We start from the raw sequence: 19,899 nt of genomic DNA, 5'->3' as shown, positions 1-19,899 counted from the left end.
TCAGGGGGTGGGGTACATCAAATCATCCCAAATAAATAGCCTCCCAGGAATCCTCACAGCTGCATGGGCCTTATTCTCTCTCCAACACGCTGCTGTCACCTTCTTGAAATTCCTACTTTTGAACAAGAGACCTGTGTTTTCACTTTTCACAGAGCTCTGCAGATTCTATTGCTGTCCCCCCGGCATCCGGATCCTTGCCTCAGCCTCTCCGTTTGGGGAAACCAGCCACTGGCCCTTCCACGGGAGGAGACAGACCTCAGAGGATGGTAATGGGGTCGTGGGGAAGGCCCTGAGGGCCGGAGGGTCTGGGAGCCTGGCCAGAGCCACAGCCCCCTGCCCTGCAGGCTCGGTCCTGGCTTCTTTCCACAAATACCAGCAGGCACCTCCTGCTACGCCCTCCACGCCTTCAAAGAGCCAAAGGTAAAGGTACACAGGAAAACAGATGATTTTAATAAAGTGCCACAGTGCCGCGCGGGGGTGGGCGGCGGGCGGGCCGGGTGCCCGGGGCGCGGCCCGGTTGGTGAGAGGCGCCTGTGGCCCCGGGCGCCCTGTCGGCAGACTGGGCCCCTGCCCCGGGGCCGGAGGGGACACGCAGGAGGCACGCGGCCCCCGGGTTTGGAACAAACATGTTTATTGCAGGCAAGGCGCGGCGGGTGCGGGCGGGCTCACCAGGCGAAGAGCGGCTTGCGGTCCTCCTTGGAGAGCTCGCACAGGCAGGTGAGCAGCAGCAGCGCGTCGCCCAGGAACTTGGGCGGCACCACGTCGATGACCAGCTTGCGCAGCGCGGCCGGGCTGCTGTGCAGCGGGTCGGCGCGCAGGTCGGGCCGCTGCTTCAGGATGCCGTAGGTGTTGATGAGGAACTCGCTGAACACCGGGTGCACCTCACGGTTGTAACCCAGCCTCTCCAGGCGCGCGGTCAGCATCAGGTAGCGGTGTGTCAGCTCACGAAGCTTCTTCTCGTCCACCGACCCGTCCAGGGACTTGATGGACGTCTGGGGGTGGTGGGGGTGGGCACAGCACGGGCGTGGGTGGGGGCGACAGGGGCCCCGGGGCAGGGAGGGGACTCCAGGACAGGGAGGGGACCCTGGGGCGGAGAGGCACACCTGCTTGATCTTCTCAGGGATGTTGGACACGGTGAAGCCATACAGCCTGGTCACTCCCGGGAAGACATAGGCCAGGATGCGCCGGTCCAGCTGGAAGGCGATCTCCCCGACGATGCGCCCGTCCTTCTCGGCGCTGGAGAAGCTCTGGATCTCTGTGAGCAGCGGGGGCAGTGAGCCAGGCCGGGGGCTCCAGGACACGGACGGGCAGGGGGCCACCCGCCTTCCTCCTGCCCGTGCCCCAGGATCCACTTGGAGAAAAGGACCAACCTAAACGCAGCTGCTGTAAGTTTGGGGTGAAGCCACTGGGGCCTGGGCGGGGCTTCCCAAGGGGCCCAAGCGTGATGAAGGCGCGTGGCCCGCTCCCCCCTGCTGCCGCTTCCCCTGCCCTCCACTGTGAGGGCAACTACAAATGGAAAAGAAAACCTTGACTCTTCTGTCACCAAAACGGAGAGAGACCTATTCTCTTTTCCCTCTTAGAGCCACCTGAGAAAGCTGTGATCCTGAGTCCTCTCTGTCGCCCTGAGATGGACGGAAACGTCTCTGAGAGCTTGTTTTACAGCCCAGGACTCTTTGCATTGCCCCTCCCCCAGGGGATTCTGGCCAGGCACCTGGGTCAAGAGTAAGCCCTCCCGGAAGGCCCACCCCTCTGACCAGGTGCGTCGGGAGAGGCGAGGCAGGCGTGTCCCCTCATCTCCTGAGGGCGGGGTGCAGGTTGACTCGACAACACGTGTGTGCCCCATGTGACTCAACATGTGTGTGCCCCGTGTGACTCGACAACACGTGTGCCCCATGTGACTCAACACACGTGATCCGTGTGACTCGGCAACACGCTGACCCATGTGACTCGACAACACGCGTGATCCACGTGACTCGACAACACGTGTAACTCATGTGACTCGACAACACGTGTGTGCCCCGTGTGACTCGACAAGACGCGTGATCCGTGTGACTCGGCAACACGCTGACCCGTGTGACTCGACAACACGTGTGATCCAAGTGACTCGACGACACGTGTGTAACTCGTGTGACTCGACAACACGCGTGATCCATGTGACTCGACAACACGTGTAACTCGTGACTCGACAACACGTGTGTGCCCCGTGTGACTCGACAACACGCGTGACCTATGTAACTCGACGACACGTGTGTGATCCAAGTGACTCGACGACACGTGTGTAACTCGTGTGACTCGACAACACATGTGTGCCCCATGTAACGGGTCCGGTCCGCCTGGCTGTCTTGGCAGCCTCTGCATCACAGGCTGGTTTAATGTTTACTTGATAATGAAACTCTTCCCGAAGTTTGTGGAGAGGATTGCTGGGTGGGCAGGAGATCCTGTCTAACTGTCTTCCTGATGTTTCCAGGCCCAGCAGCCACCCTCCCCGCCAACACCTGCTTCCAAATCTGCCCTCCTACAGCAGCCTCTGTTCATTGAGCAGCAGCTAGGCGGCCACGCCCTCAAAACCCTGTGCTCTCTGAAAAACACCCTGCCAGTTTACTACCGACGGATGAATCTGACATGGAGAGACCCAAAGTGAGGGGGCCTGCGTCAGAGTCAGGCAGAGCCTCTGCGCTGGGGCCCCTCCACCTGACCGGGGCCCCCAGACCCCTGCCGCTTCCACACTCTGCTCTTTCATCCACAATAACAGAGCCATCCGTAGAGCCTTTCCTAGAGCCCCTGTGGCTTTTCCGAACCTGACCTCGATGCAGACCCTCCGGGGCGTCGGCCGGGTGCAGCCCCCGGGGCCCGCCCAGCAGGCGGGCAGCGCACGCACGGACTGGGTCCTGTTACCCGCACACAACTGCACCCTCCGGAGGCTCGGGCTCCAACACTCAGGACACCCCACGCCAGCCCAGGGGAGCCTCCCGTGTGGCCGTCTGAGCCGCGAGCGCTGCGGAGCCCCAGGACCAGCCACACCTGTGACCCGCACAGTTGGCCCCCTCCTGTGACTGTGTCCACATAACCGCTCGTCCCAGAAAGCTGCCAGGTCACTCCCACCACGGGAACACGGTAGCCCCTCCCAGCACATAACGGCCAGTCAGCACGGGCTTCTCAGCTCCTTCCAGGACAGGCTGGACAGCCAGAGAGGACAGGCCGAGGGGGCAGGGGACCGTGCTTCCACTCCCTCTGCCGCACCTGCAGGCACTGAGCGGGGAGTCCATGACCGAGGCGCACGGGGCACGGTCCATGTGGCTCTGCAGGCGGGGGTGGGGAGAAGGAGGGGCCACAAGGGTGTGGATGCAGATGGCCCAGAGCCACCTGTCCCCCAGCAGACCCTGCGAGGAAGGCCTCGGAGCCGTGGGGCCCTGGAGCCAAAGGATCACCGGGTGGGGAAAGTTGGATAGGAACAGAGAGGGTGCAGGGCTCCAAGGGCGCAGGAGAAATGCTGGGGTGGAATGCCGGGGAAACGGAGCCACAGAGGGTGTCGGGAAGTGATCTGGTGTCACTCAAGCAGCTGGAGCGGCAAGAGGGGCAGTGGCTCCCCACACAGCTCTGGACCTCAGGAGGTGAGCGGGTGAGGGAGGTTCCTGGCAAGACGCCCCCTCCCAGGAGCACCACCTGACGGGGATTCGGAGCCCTCCGAGGCATCCTGGGGGGCGGCATCCGCTTTCTTTCCCCAGGAGCGTTTTCTGGTCCCTCTGGGACTTCATTCATCCTCACCATGATCCCAAAGGGGCCTCAGACCCCACTCACAGACAAAGGAACTGAGGCATATGGGGCACAATGCTTCCCCGATCATTTAAAAATGTTTTTTATTCAGATACAATTCACATCCTATAAAACTGAGTCTCTCAAAGTACGCAGTTCAGATGTTTTTCTATATTCACAGTTGTACAGCCATCACCGCAATCAAATTCCAAAATATTTTCATCACACAAAGCGATACCCTGTACCCACTATCAGTCACACAGCGCTCTCCCCGCAGCCCCGCAGCTACCAAACTACTTCCTGTCCTTATGGATGTATCTATTCTGGACATTTCATGCAAGTGTAGCCACGCAGCAGGTGATCCTCGGGCTGGGCTGGCTTTCTCTCAGCTGTTTCCGAGGTGCCTCCACACTCCAGCAGGTGTCAGCACAGCATTCCTCTCTGGGGCCGAACCAATCCCGTTGCGTGGATGGGCCACATTCTGTTTATCCCTTCGTCCGTTGAGAGGCCTTTGCTCTATCATGGACAACGTTGCTATGAACATTCATATAAAAATTTTTGTGTGGGGGCGCTCAGTCAGTGTCTGACTTCAGCTCAGGTCAGGATCTATCTCATCACTTGTGAGTTCGAGCCCCACATTGGGCTCTCTGCTGTCAGGCAGAGCCCACTTCAGTTCTGTCTCCCTCTCTCTCTGCCCCTCCCCAGTTCGTGCTTTGTCTCTGTCTCAAAAATAAATAAAAACATCAAAAAAAATTTTTTTTTAATTTTGTGTGGACAAATGTTTTCAGTTCTTTTAGATACATATACCCAGGAATGGAATCATTGGTAATTCTATGTGTAATTTTTGATGAAATGCCAAACTGCTTTCCACAGCGACAATGTACATGGGTTCCGATTGTCTCCACATCCTCTCCAACACTTGTGCCGGTCCCTCATTTTTTTATAGCCGTCCTAGTAGACATGAAGTGGTTTCTCATTGTGGTTTCATCAGTATTTGGCTGATGACTGAGGATTTGGAGCATCTTTTCATGTGCTTATTTGTCATCTATACGTCTTCTTTGGGGAAATATTCATTGTGTTTTGCCCATTTTTAATTAGATTGTCTTTTTACTGTGGAGTTGTAGAGAGTTCTTATATATCCTGAATACTAGCCCCTTATCATCTGATTGACAAATATTTTCTCCCACTCTGTAGGCTCAGTTCACTTTCTTGAAATGTGTTCCTCTGAAATACAAAAGTTTTGGGGCGCCTGGGTGGCTCAGTTGGTTGAGCATTCAAATTCAGCTTAGGTCATGATCTCATGGTTCATGAGTTTGAGCCCCGTGTCGGGCTCTGTGCTAACAGCTCAGAGACTGCTTCACATCCTTTGTCCCCCTCCCTCTCCCTCTGCACCTCCCCTGCTCGTTCACTACCTCTCTCAAAAATAAATAAACATTAAAAAAAAAAAAAAGATTCTCCCTCTGCCCCTCTCCCCTGTTCATGGACTTTCTCTCTTTCTAAAATAAAAAATCAATAAATACAAAAATTTTTACTTTGGATACAACCCAGTCCATATACTTTTCCTTTTGTTGCTAATGCTTTTGGTGTCACATCTGAAAATCTATTGCCAAATCCGAGGTCATGAGATTTTTCTCTGTGTTTTCTTCTAAGTGTTATATGGCTTTCGCTCTTTTAGATTTTTTTAGGTCTTTGATACATTTTGAGTTAATTTTCACATGTGGTGTGAGGTCCAGCTCATTCTTGTACATGTTTGTCCACTTGTCCCAACATCATTTGTTGCAAAGACAAGTCTCTCTCTGCTGACACAAGTCTTGGTGTCCATGTTGCACATTAAACCTGTAAATGCCTGGACTTATTTCTGGAACCTCAATTCTACTTTGCTGATCTCTGTACGTCTGTCTTATGACCACCACACTGCCTGGATTCCTGTAGCTTTACAGTAAGTTTTGGAATTGCGAAGTGTAAGTCCTCCAATCTTGCTCTCCTTTCTCAAGATTGTGTTGCCTGTTCTGGGTCCCTTACATTTCCACCTGAATTTCAGGAGGAGTTTGTCAATTTATGCAGGGAAGCCAGCTGGGATTGTGATAGGAATCACGTTGAATCTGCAGGTCAACTTGGGGAGTGCTGCCATCGTAATGATGTAAAGCCTTCTGGTCCCCGAACATGAGATGTTTTTCCACTTATTCAGGCCTTCTTTACTTTATTGCCGCAGTGCACTGTAGTCTTTAGTGTTCTCCTTCCCTAATCACTTTGCGAGGCTGCATAAGTACCCAAGAGTTCGAGCTGAAAACCAGATTGACTGCACAGCAGTTTGTCAGGGCAGATGAGGGCCATGAAGCTCAGAGTGCAAATTTCCCCTTCTATATTCATACACTTCTCTAATCAGGAATCAGTCTCTCTTACCATCCTGTTCTGTCTTTAAAGCATAAATTGGATGGAAGAAGTGATATATACCTGAGATGTTCTAGCAATCATTTCTAGTCCAACCTTGGCCTTCCAAGATTCAGCCAAAATCTATTCTTCACAGAAAAAAGTCAACAATATTGATAAACCTGTAGCCAGACATATTAGGGGAAAAGAGAAAGAGGACAAAAATTACCACTATCAGAAATTAGAGATGGTCTCACCGCAGATCCTACAGATGTTAAAAGGATAATAATGGAATACTAGAAACAATTTTATGCTAATAAATTTGACAGCTTAGATGAAATGGACTAATTCCTTAAAAAACACAAAAGCTCACTATCGTGAGTGAATTGCCAAAGCTCCCTAAGAAGAAATAGATCATTTGAATAGCTGTATATCAACAAGGAAACTGAACTTGTGGCAGGGGAAATATTTCTACAAAGAAAATTAAAGACTTGGGTGGATTCAGTGGTGACTTTTACCAAACATCTAAGGAATAAATGATACCAATTCTACATAAACTCCTCTACATAATTAAAGAGAATGGAGTACTTTCCGCTTCATTCACTGAAGTCAACACTAACCTGGTACCAAAACCAGAAAATGACATGAAAAGAAAACTATAGACCAATATCATAGACAGCAAAAATTCTCAACAAAATTTAGGAAATTAAATCCAACAATACAAAAAAGTATAATACGTCACGACCACATAAGGTTTATCTCAGGAATGCGAGGTTGGTTTACAATTCAAAAATCAATCAATGTAATTAACCATATTAGCTGAAACAGACTACAAATAAAAACCAAATGCTCATCTCAGTAGATGCAGAAAAAGCATTTCACAAAATCCAATATCCATTCATTATAAGAAAACTAGGAATTAAAGGGTACTTCCTCAACCTGATAAAAGTCGTCCACAAAGACCTGAGCTGACATCATACTTAACAATAACAGACTGAATGCTTCCTAAATTAGGAAAAGATAAAAAAGAAAAAGTCCACTGTCACCATTTCTTGCCAATGCAATAAGATAAGAAAAATAAAAGGAATACAAACTAGAAATGAAAAAATAAATTTGTCTTTATTTGCAAATGACACAATCATATATCATAAGGAATCTACAAAAAGCTACTAGAACAGTGGTGCCTGGGTGACTCAGTCAGTTAGCGTCCAACTTTGGCACAGGTCATGATCTGCTAGCCTGTGAGTTCAGGCTCTGCATCAAGCTCTGCACTGGCAGTGTGGAGCCTGCTTGAGATTCTCTCTCTCTCTCTCTCTCTCTCTCTCTCTCTCTCTCTCTCTTTCTCTGCCCCTCCCAAATTTGTAAGCTCTGTCTCTCTCAAAATAAATAAACTTAAAGAAATCTACTAGAACAAATGAGTTCAGGGGGCACCTGGATGGTTCAATAGATTAAGCCTCTGACTTCAGCTCAGGTCATGATCTCACATTTCATGATTCATGCCCAGTATTGGGCTCTGCACCAACAGCGCAGATTCTCTGTCTGCCTCCCTCTTCTCCCTGCTCCCTGACACTCTGCCTCAAAAAAAATAAATAAAAACATTTAAAAAAATAAGTGAGTGCAGTGAGGTTGCAAGATACAACATTTTTATTTTTCAGGGTTCTCCAGAGAAATAGAAACAGAACCAACAGGGTCCCTGTGTGTGTGTGTGTGTGTGTGTGTGTGTGTGTGTGTGTGTGTGTAGGAAATTGGCCCACATGATTATGGAGACTAACAAGTCTCAAGATCTGCAAGGTGAGTTAGCAAGCTAGAGATCCAGGGAGACTGAAAATGTTGTTCTAGCCTGCCTTTAAAGGTCTGAGAACCAAGAGAACCAATGGTGTGGTTTCAGTCCAGAGCACTGCAGGCTTGAAACTCAAGAACATGTTTCAGTTCAAGGCATGTTTCAGGTCCAAAGCAACCAGGCAGGAGGAATTTTCTCTTCCTTGGGGTAGGATCAACCTTTTTGTCCTATTCAGGCCTTGAAGTGATGGGATGAAGCCCACCCACACTGAGAGGGCAATGTGCTTACTCAGTCTATTAAATGTTCAACTCATCCAGAAACACTCTCACAGAAACACCCAGAATGTTTGACCAATTATCTGGGTAGTTCTTTTCATGGCCCAGTCAAGTCGACAAATAAAATTAAGGATCACAGGAGTAAATACACAAAAATCAACTGTGTTACTATATACTAGAAATGAGCAATCAGAAATTGATAATGATAAAGGCAATACTATTTCCTATAGTATCAAAAATGTGAAAATACTAAGAATTAATTTATCAAAATGTGCAAGATCTATACATAGAAGACTATAAACACTGTTGAAAGAAATGTTTAAAGAACTACATAAATGGAGAGACACACAGCATTTACAGACCCAAAGGTTCAATATCGTTATTAATAAATTGTTAATTTCCCTGAAAACTGACCTAATCAATCTGTACATCCAGAGCAATCCCAATCAAACTCCTTGCAAGCTTTTTTGCAAAGTTGGACAAGTTGATTCTAAAACTCATGTGGATGGCACAAAAACAGACACATAGACCAATGGAATAGAATAGAAACCCCAGAACTAGACCCACAAACGTATGGCCAACTCATCTTTGACAAAGCAGGAAAGAACATCCAATGGAAAAAAGACAGCCTCTTTAACAAATGGTGCTGGGAGAACTGGACAGCAACATGCAGAAGGTTGAAACTAGACCACTTTCTCACACCATTCACAAAAATAAACTCAAAATGGATAAAGGACCTGAATGTGAGACAGGAAACCATCAAAACCTTAGAGGAGAAAGCAGGAAAAGACCTCTCTGACCTCAGCCATAGCAATCTCTTACTCGACACATCCCCAAAGGCAAGGGAATTAAAAGCAAAAGTGAATTACTGGGACCTTATGAAGATAAAAAGCTTCTGCACAGCAAAGGAAACAACCAACAAAACTAAAAGGCAACCAACGGAATGGGAAAAGATATTTGCAAATGACATATCGGACAAAGGGCTAGTATCCAACATCCATAAAGAGCTCACCAAACTCCACACCCGAAAAACAAATAACCCAGTGAAGAAATGGGCAGAAAACATGAATAGACACTTCTCTAAAGAAGACATCCGGATGGCCAACAGGCACATGAAAAGATGTTCAGCGTCGCTCCTTATCAGGGAAATACAAATCAAAACCACACTCAGATATCACCTCACGCCAGTCAGAGTGGCCAAAATGAACAAATCAGGAGACTAGAGATGCTGGAGAGGATGTGGAGACACGGGAACCCTCTTGCACTGTTGGTGGGAATGCAAATTGGTGCAGCCGCTCTGGAAAGCAGTGTGGAGGTTCCTCAGAAAATTAAAAATAGACCTACCCTATGACCCAGCAATAGCACTGCTAGGAATTTATCCAAGGGATACAGGTGTACTGATGCATAGGGGCACTTGTACCCCAATGTTCATAGCAGCACTCTCAACAATAGCCAAATTGTGGAAAGAGCCTAAATGTCCATCAACTGATGAATGGATAAAGAAATTGTGGTTTATATACACAATGGAATACTACGTGGCAATGAGAAAAAATGAAATATGGCCTTTTGTAGCAACGTGGATGGAACTGGAGAGTGTGATGCTAAGTGAAATAAGCCATACAGAGAAAGACAGATACCATATGGTTTCACTCTTATGTGGATCCTGAGAAACTTAACAGGAACCCATGGGGGAGGGGGAGGAAAAAAGAAAAAGAAAAAAAAAGAAAAAAAAAAAAAAAAGAGGTTAGAGTGGGAGAGAGCCAAAGCATAAGAGACTGTTAAAAACTGAGAACAAACTGAGGGTTGATGGGGGGTGGGAGGGAGGAGAGGGTAGGTGATGGGTATTGAGGAGGGCACCTTTTGGGATGAGCACTGGGTGTTGTATGGAAACCAATTTGACAATAAATTTCATATAATAAAAAAATAAAAAATAAAAAAAAATAAAACTCATGTGGAAATGCAAAGGATCTACAATAGCCAGGGCAACTTTGAAAATGGAGAACAAGACATTATATGAATGACAATCTTACTTTAAAGCTACAGTAATCGAGACCATATGTACTGGAATCAACACAGACAAATAACACAGCATGGCGGGGGGAAGGTGTCCAGAGATAAACTTATACATATATGAACAGTTGATTTTTGACAAAAGGGTCAAGGCAATTCAATGAAGAAAAAATAATCTTTCTAAACACTGGTGTTGGAAGAAGCCAACAAATGCAAATCTCATACCATGCACAAAAATTGACTTGAAATTGATCAGAAACCTAAATGTAAAACCTAAAGCCATAAAACTTCTAGAAGAACACATAGGAAACAATCTTTGTGACCATGAGTTTGACAAAGATTTCTTAAATAGGACACAAAAAACATGAACTGTATAAAACAAAAAAAATCAATAAACTGGACTTTATCAAATTAAACAGTTTTGCTCTTTAAAGAACACTTATGCAACTGGAAAGGCCGGAGAGTGGGAGACAACATTTGCAAGACATACACCCAGAAAAGGATTTGTATCCAGAATATATGTAGAACTCTGACAACTCGATCATAAGATAAGCAAGTCCATTTTTTTTTAATAGGCAAAAAATGTCCACAGAAGCAGCCCCAGACCCTGGCCTCCCAGCCACACTCTCCTCCCTCTGCAGGAAAATGGAGAACCTGTGCCCAGCTGGTCACCCAGACTACTGCACCCTGGTGCCCGCCCCTGCCTGGGCCATACCGTTAAGGTAGTAGCTCCTTCTCGTCCTGTCCCCAGACGGCAGGCTGCTCTCTGAGAAGCACACTTTCTTGGGCCGGACCATCTCCCTGGGCTCCAGCAGGGTCTTGTCTGCCAGCGGGTCCTGCAAGGGGTTCAGGAGCGGGGACAGCTTCCTGTCAGGGCCTCGGGGTGCACGCAGCTCTGGGGGGCTGAGGAAAGCCTTGAAGGGCACCTGGGAGGAGGTGGCACAGCCAGGGGAGGCGTCATCCTCACTGGAGATGGGGGCATGTGAGCACAGCAGGTCCTCCAGGGAGGACGTCTGCAGCTGGGAGGGTGCATCAGGGACGCCACTGAACCTTCCAAAGTCTGCACCTGGGACGGGGAGGGAGGGCAGGTCAGGCTGTGTTCCTGAGACATCCCTAAGGAGGGAGAGAATACAGAAGAACATCCACATACCCAGCCTCAATCTGTAACACCCCACCCCGTGTTTCAGAGCCCTCCTCCTCCCTCTAGAGAATATGACACTGTGGGTGCCCAGCCCACCTGAGGAAACCACCAGCCTCAAGTTTATGGGCATGGCAAGCACACGTGCCACCGTGCACTTCCCACCCACCTGGAAACCCACACACAATACAGAGGGACTTGCTTATGCTTTTAAATGTACATAAATGGTATCATCCTATACATGTTTTATCCTGCAAAATACCTTTTTGCTGCAGCATTTTTTTGGGAATTCATCCATATTGAATCATTGGGTAGCTTACCTGATACATTTAACCATTTCTTGGCACACGTGGGCATGCATGCATGCACGCATGTGAGCGTGCACGCGCGCATGCGCGCGCGCACACACACACACACACACACACACACACACACACACACACACACAGCAATTTTCATATCCACTGCCCTGTTGATAAGCATGGGGATGATTCCTGTTCTCCTTGAAAAAGCAAAGCTATAATCAGCATTCCTTAATGTGCCTCCTTGCTCGCAGTGGGCAAGGTGTGTGCTGTTTATACTGTCTACACTGGGCTCAGGTGTGTGCTGTTTAACCTCCTCTGCATTCTGCATCAGTGGTCCCCCGGCAGAAAGCAACACACGGCTTTTCCCTAATCCCCAGTGATAGTGAACATCATTTCACGTGCTCATCGGCCCCTCAGGTTTCCTTTCTGTGAATTTTCTTTGCCTTTTCTCTGCTTGTTTTTTGGGGGGCAGGGGTAGTCTTTAAAATTATTTGTAGCAGCTTTTTTTGTCTCCTGCATACTAATTCCTTGTTGATGAAAAGTTTTGTGTCTTCCGGTGGGTGGCTTGCCTAGGTCTGAATCTCTTTTATACTGACTCTCAGGCAGAAGCTTAAAATTATAATGTAGTCAACTTTAACTTATCGATTCTTTTTGATTTATAAAATCCTTTCTTACCCTCATGTTATAATATTGTTCTCCTGGCAATAAGGTAACTATATACTTGAGAAATAGTGTGTTTTAAGAGCTATCATGAAAAATTATATCCTAAAATGTGCCTCCTCAGGAACCAACTGATCTATCTCCAGCAATCCTTTCTCAGAAAAAAATGTTCAAAAAAAGACATCCATTAGGATGTGTCTTGCCACCTGTTGCCCATGTGGCCAGGAGAAAATTGCATTTCCTCAGAAGTAAAAGCATTCTCCCAAGTAATGATCACATTGAGGAAGAAATAATAATAAAAAACAATGATTATTGAGAAATAATGAAAATCAGAACATTATATATTAAGACATCAGTACGTTTAAAACTGTATTTGGGGGGCGCCTGGGTGGCGCAGTCGGTTAAGCGTCCGACTTCAGCCAGGTCACGATCTCGCGGTCCGTGAGTTCGAGCCCCGCGTCGGGCTCTGGGCTGATGGCTCAGAGCCTGGAGCCTGTTTCCGATTCTGTGTCTCCCTCTCTCTCTGCCCCTCCCCTGTTCATGCTGTGTCTCTCTCTGTCCCAAAAATAAATAAACGTTGAAGAAAAAAAAAAAAACTGTATTTGGATTGAAATTAGTAATTTAAATGCTTCAATTACTTTTTAAAAATCATCTCGGGGCGCCTGGGTGGCTCAGTTGGTTAAGCCTCCGACTTCGGCTCAGGTCATGATCTCGTGGTCCGTGAGTTCGAGCCCCGTGTTGGGCTCTGTGCTGACAGCTCAGAGCCTGGAGCCTGTTTCAGATTCTGTGTCTCCCTCTCTCTCTCTGACCCTCCCCCGTTCATGCTCTTGTCTCTCTCTGTCTCAAAAATAAATAAACGTTAAAAAATAAATAAATAAATAAATAAATAAATAAATAAATAAATAAATAAAAATCATCTCAAAATTAAACATTCAAATCAAGATACGAAGAGGAGCTCTTAAGAAAACAATGAACACGACCGCGAAATACACCGCAGACAGTTCTGTGAAAGTCTACAAGACCATGAAACTGTGGAAAACTACCTTAGGGAAACAGAAAACATGAAGAAATAAAATTGAAAATGAGAAAAGCAACATGAGAAAGACCAGGAAGAGGTCTGAGTTACAAGCAACCATTACACACAACTGCATCGTCACTAAGATTTCAGTAACAGGAGAACTCTTGCGGGAAATTATTTTTAAATGACTCAGTAAGAAGTAGAAAAACTAAATGGACCAGTAAGCAAAGAAGAAAAATCTAGAAGTTATAAAACAATTATGCTCTGAGGGCTGCAGGCTTGGGGGCCTAGTGGTAAATTCTTTCAGGCTCCAAATGATTCTTAATCCCTATATTACATAAATAAGGTTGGAACACTGAAAAAAATTAAAAGATGCTTCTTGATTGAGATTATAACTGGTCACAAGTCTGGTATTAAATCCCCAAACAGAGATCCCACAGAAAAAAGACCAAAGCCCAGATCCAGGTAGGAACAGAGTCCCCAGATCCTGAGCAAAGACCCATCCTAGTGAACACCAGGACAGACAACAGGAGCCCGGGGCCTCCCGATGGAGCAGGCCAAGGGCAGGAGCTGAGGGCACCCTACCAAGGCCAAACAAGGTCATGGAAACTGAACAAAACAAGCTGTTTCTCAATTTTTCTTGTTCTTTAAAAAGAAGGACTAGAAGGGTCCTCCCAGCACCTAGCCTGCATGCCCCTCCACCCCCAGGCCCAACTGCCACCAGAGCCAGGGTTCTGGGAATACCAAGGGCAAAGACAAAGGCAAAATTAACAAGTATACACACTGTCGATCTCATTTAAATCATTTGCACACAGTGCGGTTGTAGACTCAGAAAACAGACCAAACTAACAAGCGTAGCACACGGGGCACACAGGCAGCTGAGGAAGAGGCTGGTGTGCGGGCCTAGCCACTCTGCGTGGTCCTGTGGGTCAGGAGGGCACTGGAAGGGTGCAGAGGACACAGCAGCATCTATTTCAACAGCACAGGGCCTTTGACCCAAGGATTTCCCGGCCGTTACCCCAATGGCAGGTGGCAGGGGGCTGGAGGGCACCGCCTGGCCTGGTGCCGGGCTGCTGTTGTGGGGGACCCCTGCCCTCCACCCCGAGAGTCGCTCCAGCGCTGGAGTGCAGGCCCTGGATCTAGAAAAGAGGACCTCCAGGTGACAAAAGTAAGGTGGACGGAGGGGGCAATCAAAGTATAGAACAGTTCAACCGTGTTTAGGGGAACCCAGAAGATCCCCCGATGTGCACATGAATATCCACCACAAATTCCAGACAGAAACCCAAGAAAATGTTGACAGTGGCTCCCTTTGGGAGCAGGGCCAGGAGCACGAGCTTGGCCTTGTATGTTACATCCTCTTGGGGTATTTATAAGTTTGCCAGGAGCTCCTGTTGTTGAATGAAGAAAACAGGTTTTTAAAGCACATCCTGCGTTGAAGGCAGACGTTAAGGGCCCGTGGGAAACATGAGCCATCGCTGGTGGCAGTTCCCTTCTGTTCACGAATGTCTGCTGCTGTGTTAAGAGTTGTTCCAAGCTCCAGTCCCCAAAGAAGGCTGAGGGTTGTGGCCAGGCCCGAAGGCAGCGTCCCAGAGCCCCGGGCATGGGGGTGGCCCCTCCCTGAGGATGGTCAGCCATGCTGACGTTGGCCCACGCCCTGCAGCAAGGGCTCCAGGCCTCCCTGTGGAAGGCTTGGTGGTGTTGGGCTGGCCCAGGGGGACAGGAGCTCCTGCTAAGACTGGTGTCTGGCAAAAGTCTGGGATTGCTAGGGGTGACCCACAGGCAGGGGTGCTGGTTGTGGTCCCAGAGACTCTGCCCTGACCTAGGCCCTGACCAGGGTCTCTCCAGGAGCAGCCCGACCCTTGTGAGTCCGCACCTCTACTAACCAGGCATGGGAGGGAAGGTGAGAGAGGGAGGGCCCCAGCATTCCTGCCAGTACTGACACAGGGGTGGCTCTGAGCCCTCAGAGGTGGCCCCAGCCTGACCCAGTTCTCAGGACAAAGGACAATGAAGCCACACTGGGTTTGATTCTTGGCAGTCATCACAGCACCTATGAGGCTTGGTGACAAGTGCCTTTTGCAGCCACTGCACAATGCATCCCTGCAAGAAGGCAGCACTGACCCTCTGTGGGATGTCACACAGGTGACAAGTCCTGGGAGGTCAGTCACTCTTCAGCAAGTTTCTGGTGACAAGCATGTGCCTTGGCCTCTGGTGGGAATTCAGAACTGGTGGGAATAGGGTTTTCTTCAGCTGCCCCTTGGGGCGTCATTGTCCTCTTTCTGCCATCCTCCACCCCCACCCTCTGCTTGTCCAAGCTCCCTCTTCAAGGTCCTCCTTGAGGCTGAAGGACCCCAAGGACATGTTTGCCCAAGGGGCTTTGCATCCATGAGCTCTGTGCAGGGGGCTGGTGAGTAGCAGCTAGTGAGGTGGGGGGCTAACCCCCACCCCATTTTGTAGATGTGGCTTCATGGCCCAGAGGGCCTTACCTGAGGACACACAGGAGAATGGGGAACCGGGTCTTGGTTTACTCAGACCTGAGGGATGGGAAGGGGCCCGAGACCACTGGCATCACCGAACGAGGCCCCTGCCGGGGCACAGCGGCCTCACCACGGCTCCTGGACCCCAGCAGCCAGCTGGGCCCTGCTGTCCTGCCTGTAGCCTCACCTGCGCTCCCGGGGGAGCTGTCCTCGGGGTAGGCGGGTGCCTTGGGGAAGAGCAGGTCCCGGCTCCCAAGGCTACAGCGCTCCTGGCAGCTCTCGCTGAGCAGACGCTTCAGCATCTGGTTCTCCTTCATGAGGCGCACCTGCTTCTTCAGGTCTGCATTCTCACTCATGAGCCTGTTCATCAGCTCACTCCTCTCGGCCATGGCCACGTCTTTAGGTGCTCACGTATGGGCCTGCGGCCCCACGGAGGTGGAAATCCAGTGCCGTAGACGCTCCAGACACAGCCCTGGAGTTCCACCACTGCCTGGCCTTCCGCAGCCTTGTGATGTCGCCCTTAAAGAGCCAGTGCCACCCCGGCCGTCGCCCGTGCCACCCGCTGCACCCACAGACCTCGCCTGGGCCGGTGCCCACAGAGCAACACCTCCCACCAAGAGTGAGTGCCAAGAACACAGGGAACGGACAGGAGGAATGAGGACGGGTCTTGAGGGGAGGGCAGTGAGCTCAAGAGAGGAGTGTTCCGGCACCTTCTAGCAACAGCCAGAGCACTGGGCTGAGGGGAGCATCGGGCCATCCACACCGTGTGGCATGTGCAGACCTCAGGGGGATTCTGCCTTTACTCCGCCTGACTCATGGTGTCTCTGCCCATGAGTGGCTCCCCATTCTGGGGGGTAAGCGGGGTCCCCCAGAACCGAGGCCGGTGTCTGGTGTGCAGACATATTAGGGTGCGCACCTGGGACACACACCTTAAGAAAAAGGGGCAGTGGGGCAGAGGGAGGGGAGCTCGGATGCCCCCAACAGCCCACAAGCCCCGTGGACTCCAGGAGGGCTCTGGTCTGAAGGGGCTGGCAGTTGGAGGCAGCCTGCTGACCACACTTCCCTCGTAAGAAGGGCTGGACTGTGAGCCCTGAGCGACCGGAACACTGACTGTTACTGGACCTAACTGAAGACTCCCCCCGACCGGGCACAAGGGCTGTGCGGACCAATCACACACAGACCTGTGTTTGTGGAGTCCTGCCAGGGTGCAGATTTCGGTCCTCGGGTAGTGGGACCACCAAAAAGCCACCCCAACACCCGCTCTTCCAACTAACTACTGAGGGCAATAAATGCACTCAGCACTGTTTCCTGGCTCTGGAGTTCTTGGTCGTGCTTCTTGGCAGCCGTTGAGGCACCAGAGAGGTCACGTCCTGATCCTCTTAGGAAGGGATAGAGTCCAAACAAGGAACCAGCATATCCTCCATCCTTCAGCCCCAACACCCAGGGTTCCCCATGCCACATCAAGGGCACTCGGGGTACAGGGAGAAGAAAGCCATTATTTTCCCCAGACTGCCAAGTTAGCATAAGGTTCCTTCAAGGAGAGAAAGCCTTGAGTCGGGTTTTGTGGAAAAGATTTTTTTTCTTTTTTAATTTTTTTAAATGCTTATTTATTTTTGAGAGAAAGAGAGCGTGAGTAGCAGAAGGGCAGAGAGAGAGAGAGGGAGACACAGAATCCAAAGCAGGCTCCAGGCTCTGAACTGTCAGCACAGAGTGTGATGCAGGGCTCAAACTCACAAACCGTGAGATCGTGAGCCAAAGCCGGACGCTTTAACCCAGGCACCCCTGGGAAAGAGGATTTCTAAAGTCCCAAACGTCCCTCATTCAACCTGAAACAGGCCCAGTGTCTGGACCCACAGCCTCTCACATCAGACAAGGACAGCGGGGACATGGGTAGTGCCCACTAAGCAAGGGTGTGCAGGAGCTCCCAGGACGGAGGATGGATGTCTCCCCTCGAAACCCCTAAGAGCAAGGCCCTGGGACATGAAAGCATCCCCCCTACACCATGGCATTTAAAATGCCATTTCTTATGACCCCTAGAAAACCCTATGGAAATCATATCCCCTCCAGCCACAGGACCATCACCCTCTGCCAATTTTCTGATCATGATGCATCATTCTTTTATCACTGGGTTCAACTTGCTAGTAGTCTGTTAAATATTTTCTGTATTTGTGTGGGGAAATTGATCTGTATTTCCTTTTCCAGTAATGTCGTGGTCTGGTTTTCTATCAAGGTCACACCCTCTCAAAGGAGTCACAAAACGTTCTCTCCTCCTCGAATGTCTGGGTATTTGTGTTAGATTGTTATTTCTGTCTTAAATGATTGACAAAATTCACCAGGAAGCCATCTGAGACTAGAGTTTTCTTCTAGGAAAGTTTTAAATTTCAAATTAATTTCTAAAATAGATACAGGGTGATTTAAATTTCCCACTTCTTCTCAGGAACACCTATATAATAACCGTGTCTTTCAGGGGATTTTTCCGTGTCTGCGCTGTGGAACACTGAGCACCCCACGACTTCTCTCATTGTACTCTGTGGTCTCATGCCTCTGAGGACAGACCGCACGGCCACAGCAGAAAACCTAACGTGAACGTGGAGCAGCAGCGCCAGCAGGTGTGTGCAGCAGGACATAAGGATCAGCAAGCCAGGCAGTGCGAGCAGTGGGATGCAGAGAGGCAGCAGCACGGTGAGCTCGAGCTGACCACGCCAGGTCAGTAGGCCTGGGGGTAACCAGGCTGGATACTGCCTGGTGTCTGCGGGACCTGTGGCAATGCACCTTTTTAATGCCTGCTGTAGGTGTCCTTTCTTTCTGGATCAGACCAGAGGCTTGTTAAGTTTCTCCAAGCATCAACTTCACTGATCTCTTATGTTTCCTACAGCATTTGACTTGTGCTCTTTTATCTGGTATTTCCTTCCTTCTACTTACTCTGGTTTTAAGATTTTTTTTTAATTTTTTTTATTTTTGAGAGAGAGAGTGTGAGTCAGGGAGGGGCAGAGAGAGAGAGAGAGAGAGAGAGAGCGAGAGCGAGCATGAGCAGGGGAGGGGTAGAGAGAGAGGGAAACACAATCTGAAGCATGCTCCAGGCTCTGAGCTGTCAAGACAGAGTCTGACGCAGGGCTCAAAACCATGAACTGGAGATCATGACCTGAGCCAAAGTCGGACGCTTAACCGACTGAGCCACCCAGGTGCCCCTGGTTTTAAAATTCTTAAGGTGGACATTTAAATCACAGATTTGAAACCTTATATAGTGTTAATATTTCAGCCTGTAACCATTTCTATGACCACTGCTTTAGATACATCCCACAAATTTTGATGTCATTTTTTTCACTTAGCTTGAAATATTTCCCTTGTACTTTCATTTATTGATCATTGGTTATTTAGAAGTATAATGCTTAATTTCCAGATATTTGGGATTTTCTCTTTTTTCCCCCCATCACAAATTATGCAGTCAAGTTTCCTACATTTGGGGAAATCGCAGGGGTCAGCACATTCGGAGTGCAATGGTAGCTCCCCTGCCAAGTATTCTTTTTGTCACTGATTTTTAATTTCATTCCATTACAGTTGGAGAATACACTGTATGGCTTCAATCCTTTCAAATTTCCTCACCCCGCATGTGGTATTAGTGAATGATGGTTCATAAGCTCTTGAAAAAGAATGTTAGGTGAAGTGTTCCATAAATGTCCATCACTTCAAGTTGGCTCAAGATTTTGTCTACTCAAGATTGTTCCTGCTGAGACAATGTTGAAATCTCCCACTTTATCGAATTCCCTCTCCCTCTGCCCATGTTTGTTTTTCATATTCTGAAGCTCTGTTATTAGGGCATACGCATTACTGTTATTAAATGACTCTTTGCTTCTAGTACCATTCCTTTTCCTGAAACCTACCTTATATTAATATAGTACTTTTCCTTATGATTAATGTTTTTTCATATAGTTTTCTAAACTAATCCTTTTATCCTGTATTTTTGCATTTAAAATTTCTCACGGACAACACACAAGTCATGCTTTTTCATTCAATGTGACAGTTTCTGCTTTTCACTAGAGCACTTGGCCCTTCAATTAGTAAAATTACTCAAATGGTTGGTGCGGCAGTTTTCTAGGGCTACATAACAAAACAGCA

General features: G+C 48.8%; 2 protein-coding genes, 1 long non-coding RNA gene and 1 pseudogene across 4 annotated transcripts in view; 1 reads left to right on the top strand and 3 right to left on the bottom strand.

Annotated features, from left to right (window-relative positions):
* Window positions 1–427: 427 nt before the first annotated feature.
* SPATC1L (spermatogenesis and centriole associated 1 like) lies at window positions 428–16,407 on the bottom strand. 2 transcript variants are annotated; one of them, XM_045501074.1, is made up of 5 exons: window positions 15,971–16,407; window positions 11,115–11,254; window positions 10,904–11,024; window positions 1,104–1,255; window positions 428–992 (listed from the first exon to the last, which is right to left on the bottom strand). In XM_045501074.1, the coding sequence occupies exons 1-5, from the start codon at window positions 16,170–16,172 to the stop codon at window positions 666–668; spliced, it is 942 nt and encodes a 313-aa protein (XP_045357030.1). In that variant the 5' UTR covers window positions 16,173–16,407; the 3' UTR covers window positions 428–665. The 2 variants fall into 2 exon arrangements, with proteins under 2 accessions (XP_045357030.1, XP_045357029.1); XM_045501073.1 differs by having other exon boundaries at window positions 10,904–11,254; window positions 15,971–16,406.
* LSS (lanosterol synthase) overlaps window positions 11,151–19,899 on the bottom strand; it is a 46,164-nt gene continuing 37,415 nt past the window's right edge. Inside the window, exon 23 of the mRNA XM_045501070.1 lies at window positions 11,151–11,254. The gene's annotated coding sequence lies outside the window, so the exon portion shown is untranslated. The remainder of the gene's footprint in view (window positions 11,255–19,899) is intronic.
* LOC123610445 lies at window positions 16,297–19,446 on the top strand. The gene is made up of 3 exons (XR_006718126.1): window positions 16,297–16,402; window positions 18,251–18,465; window positions 19,342–19,446. It is a non-coding gene; the product is annotated as an uncharacterized LOC123610445 (long non-coding RNA).
* Window positions 19,188–19,307, bottom strand: LOC123576324 (annotated as a pseudogene).

This window comes from Leopardus geoffroyi, chromosome C2 (assembly GCF_018350155.1).
Source record: "Leopardus geoffroyi isolate Oge1 chromosome C2, O.geoffroyi_Oge1_pat1.0, whole genome shotgun sequence".
Taxonomy (NCBI): domain Eukaryota; kingdom Metazoa; phylum Chordata; class Mammalia; order Carnivora; family Felidae; genus Leopardus; species Leopardus geoffroyi.
This window is presented reverse-complemented; position numbering and strand designations above follow the sequence as displayed.

Bases quoted from the DNA above. Each gene is read 5' to 3' on its own strand.
- SPATC1L (XM_045501073.1), bottom strand. From the start codon at position 16,172: ATGGCCGAGAGGAGTGAGCTGATGAACAGGCTCATGAGTGAGAATGCA. The intron at 11,255-15,970 runs GTGAGGCTACAG...TCCCCGTCCCAG, and splicing joins CAGCTCCCCCGGGAGCGCAG to GTGCAGACTTTGGAAGGTTC. The intron at 993-1,103 runs GTGTGCCTCTCC...CACCACCCCCAG, and splicing joins TCCCTGAGAAGATCAAGCAG to ACGTCCATCAAGTCCCTGGA.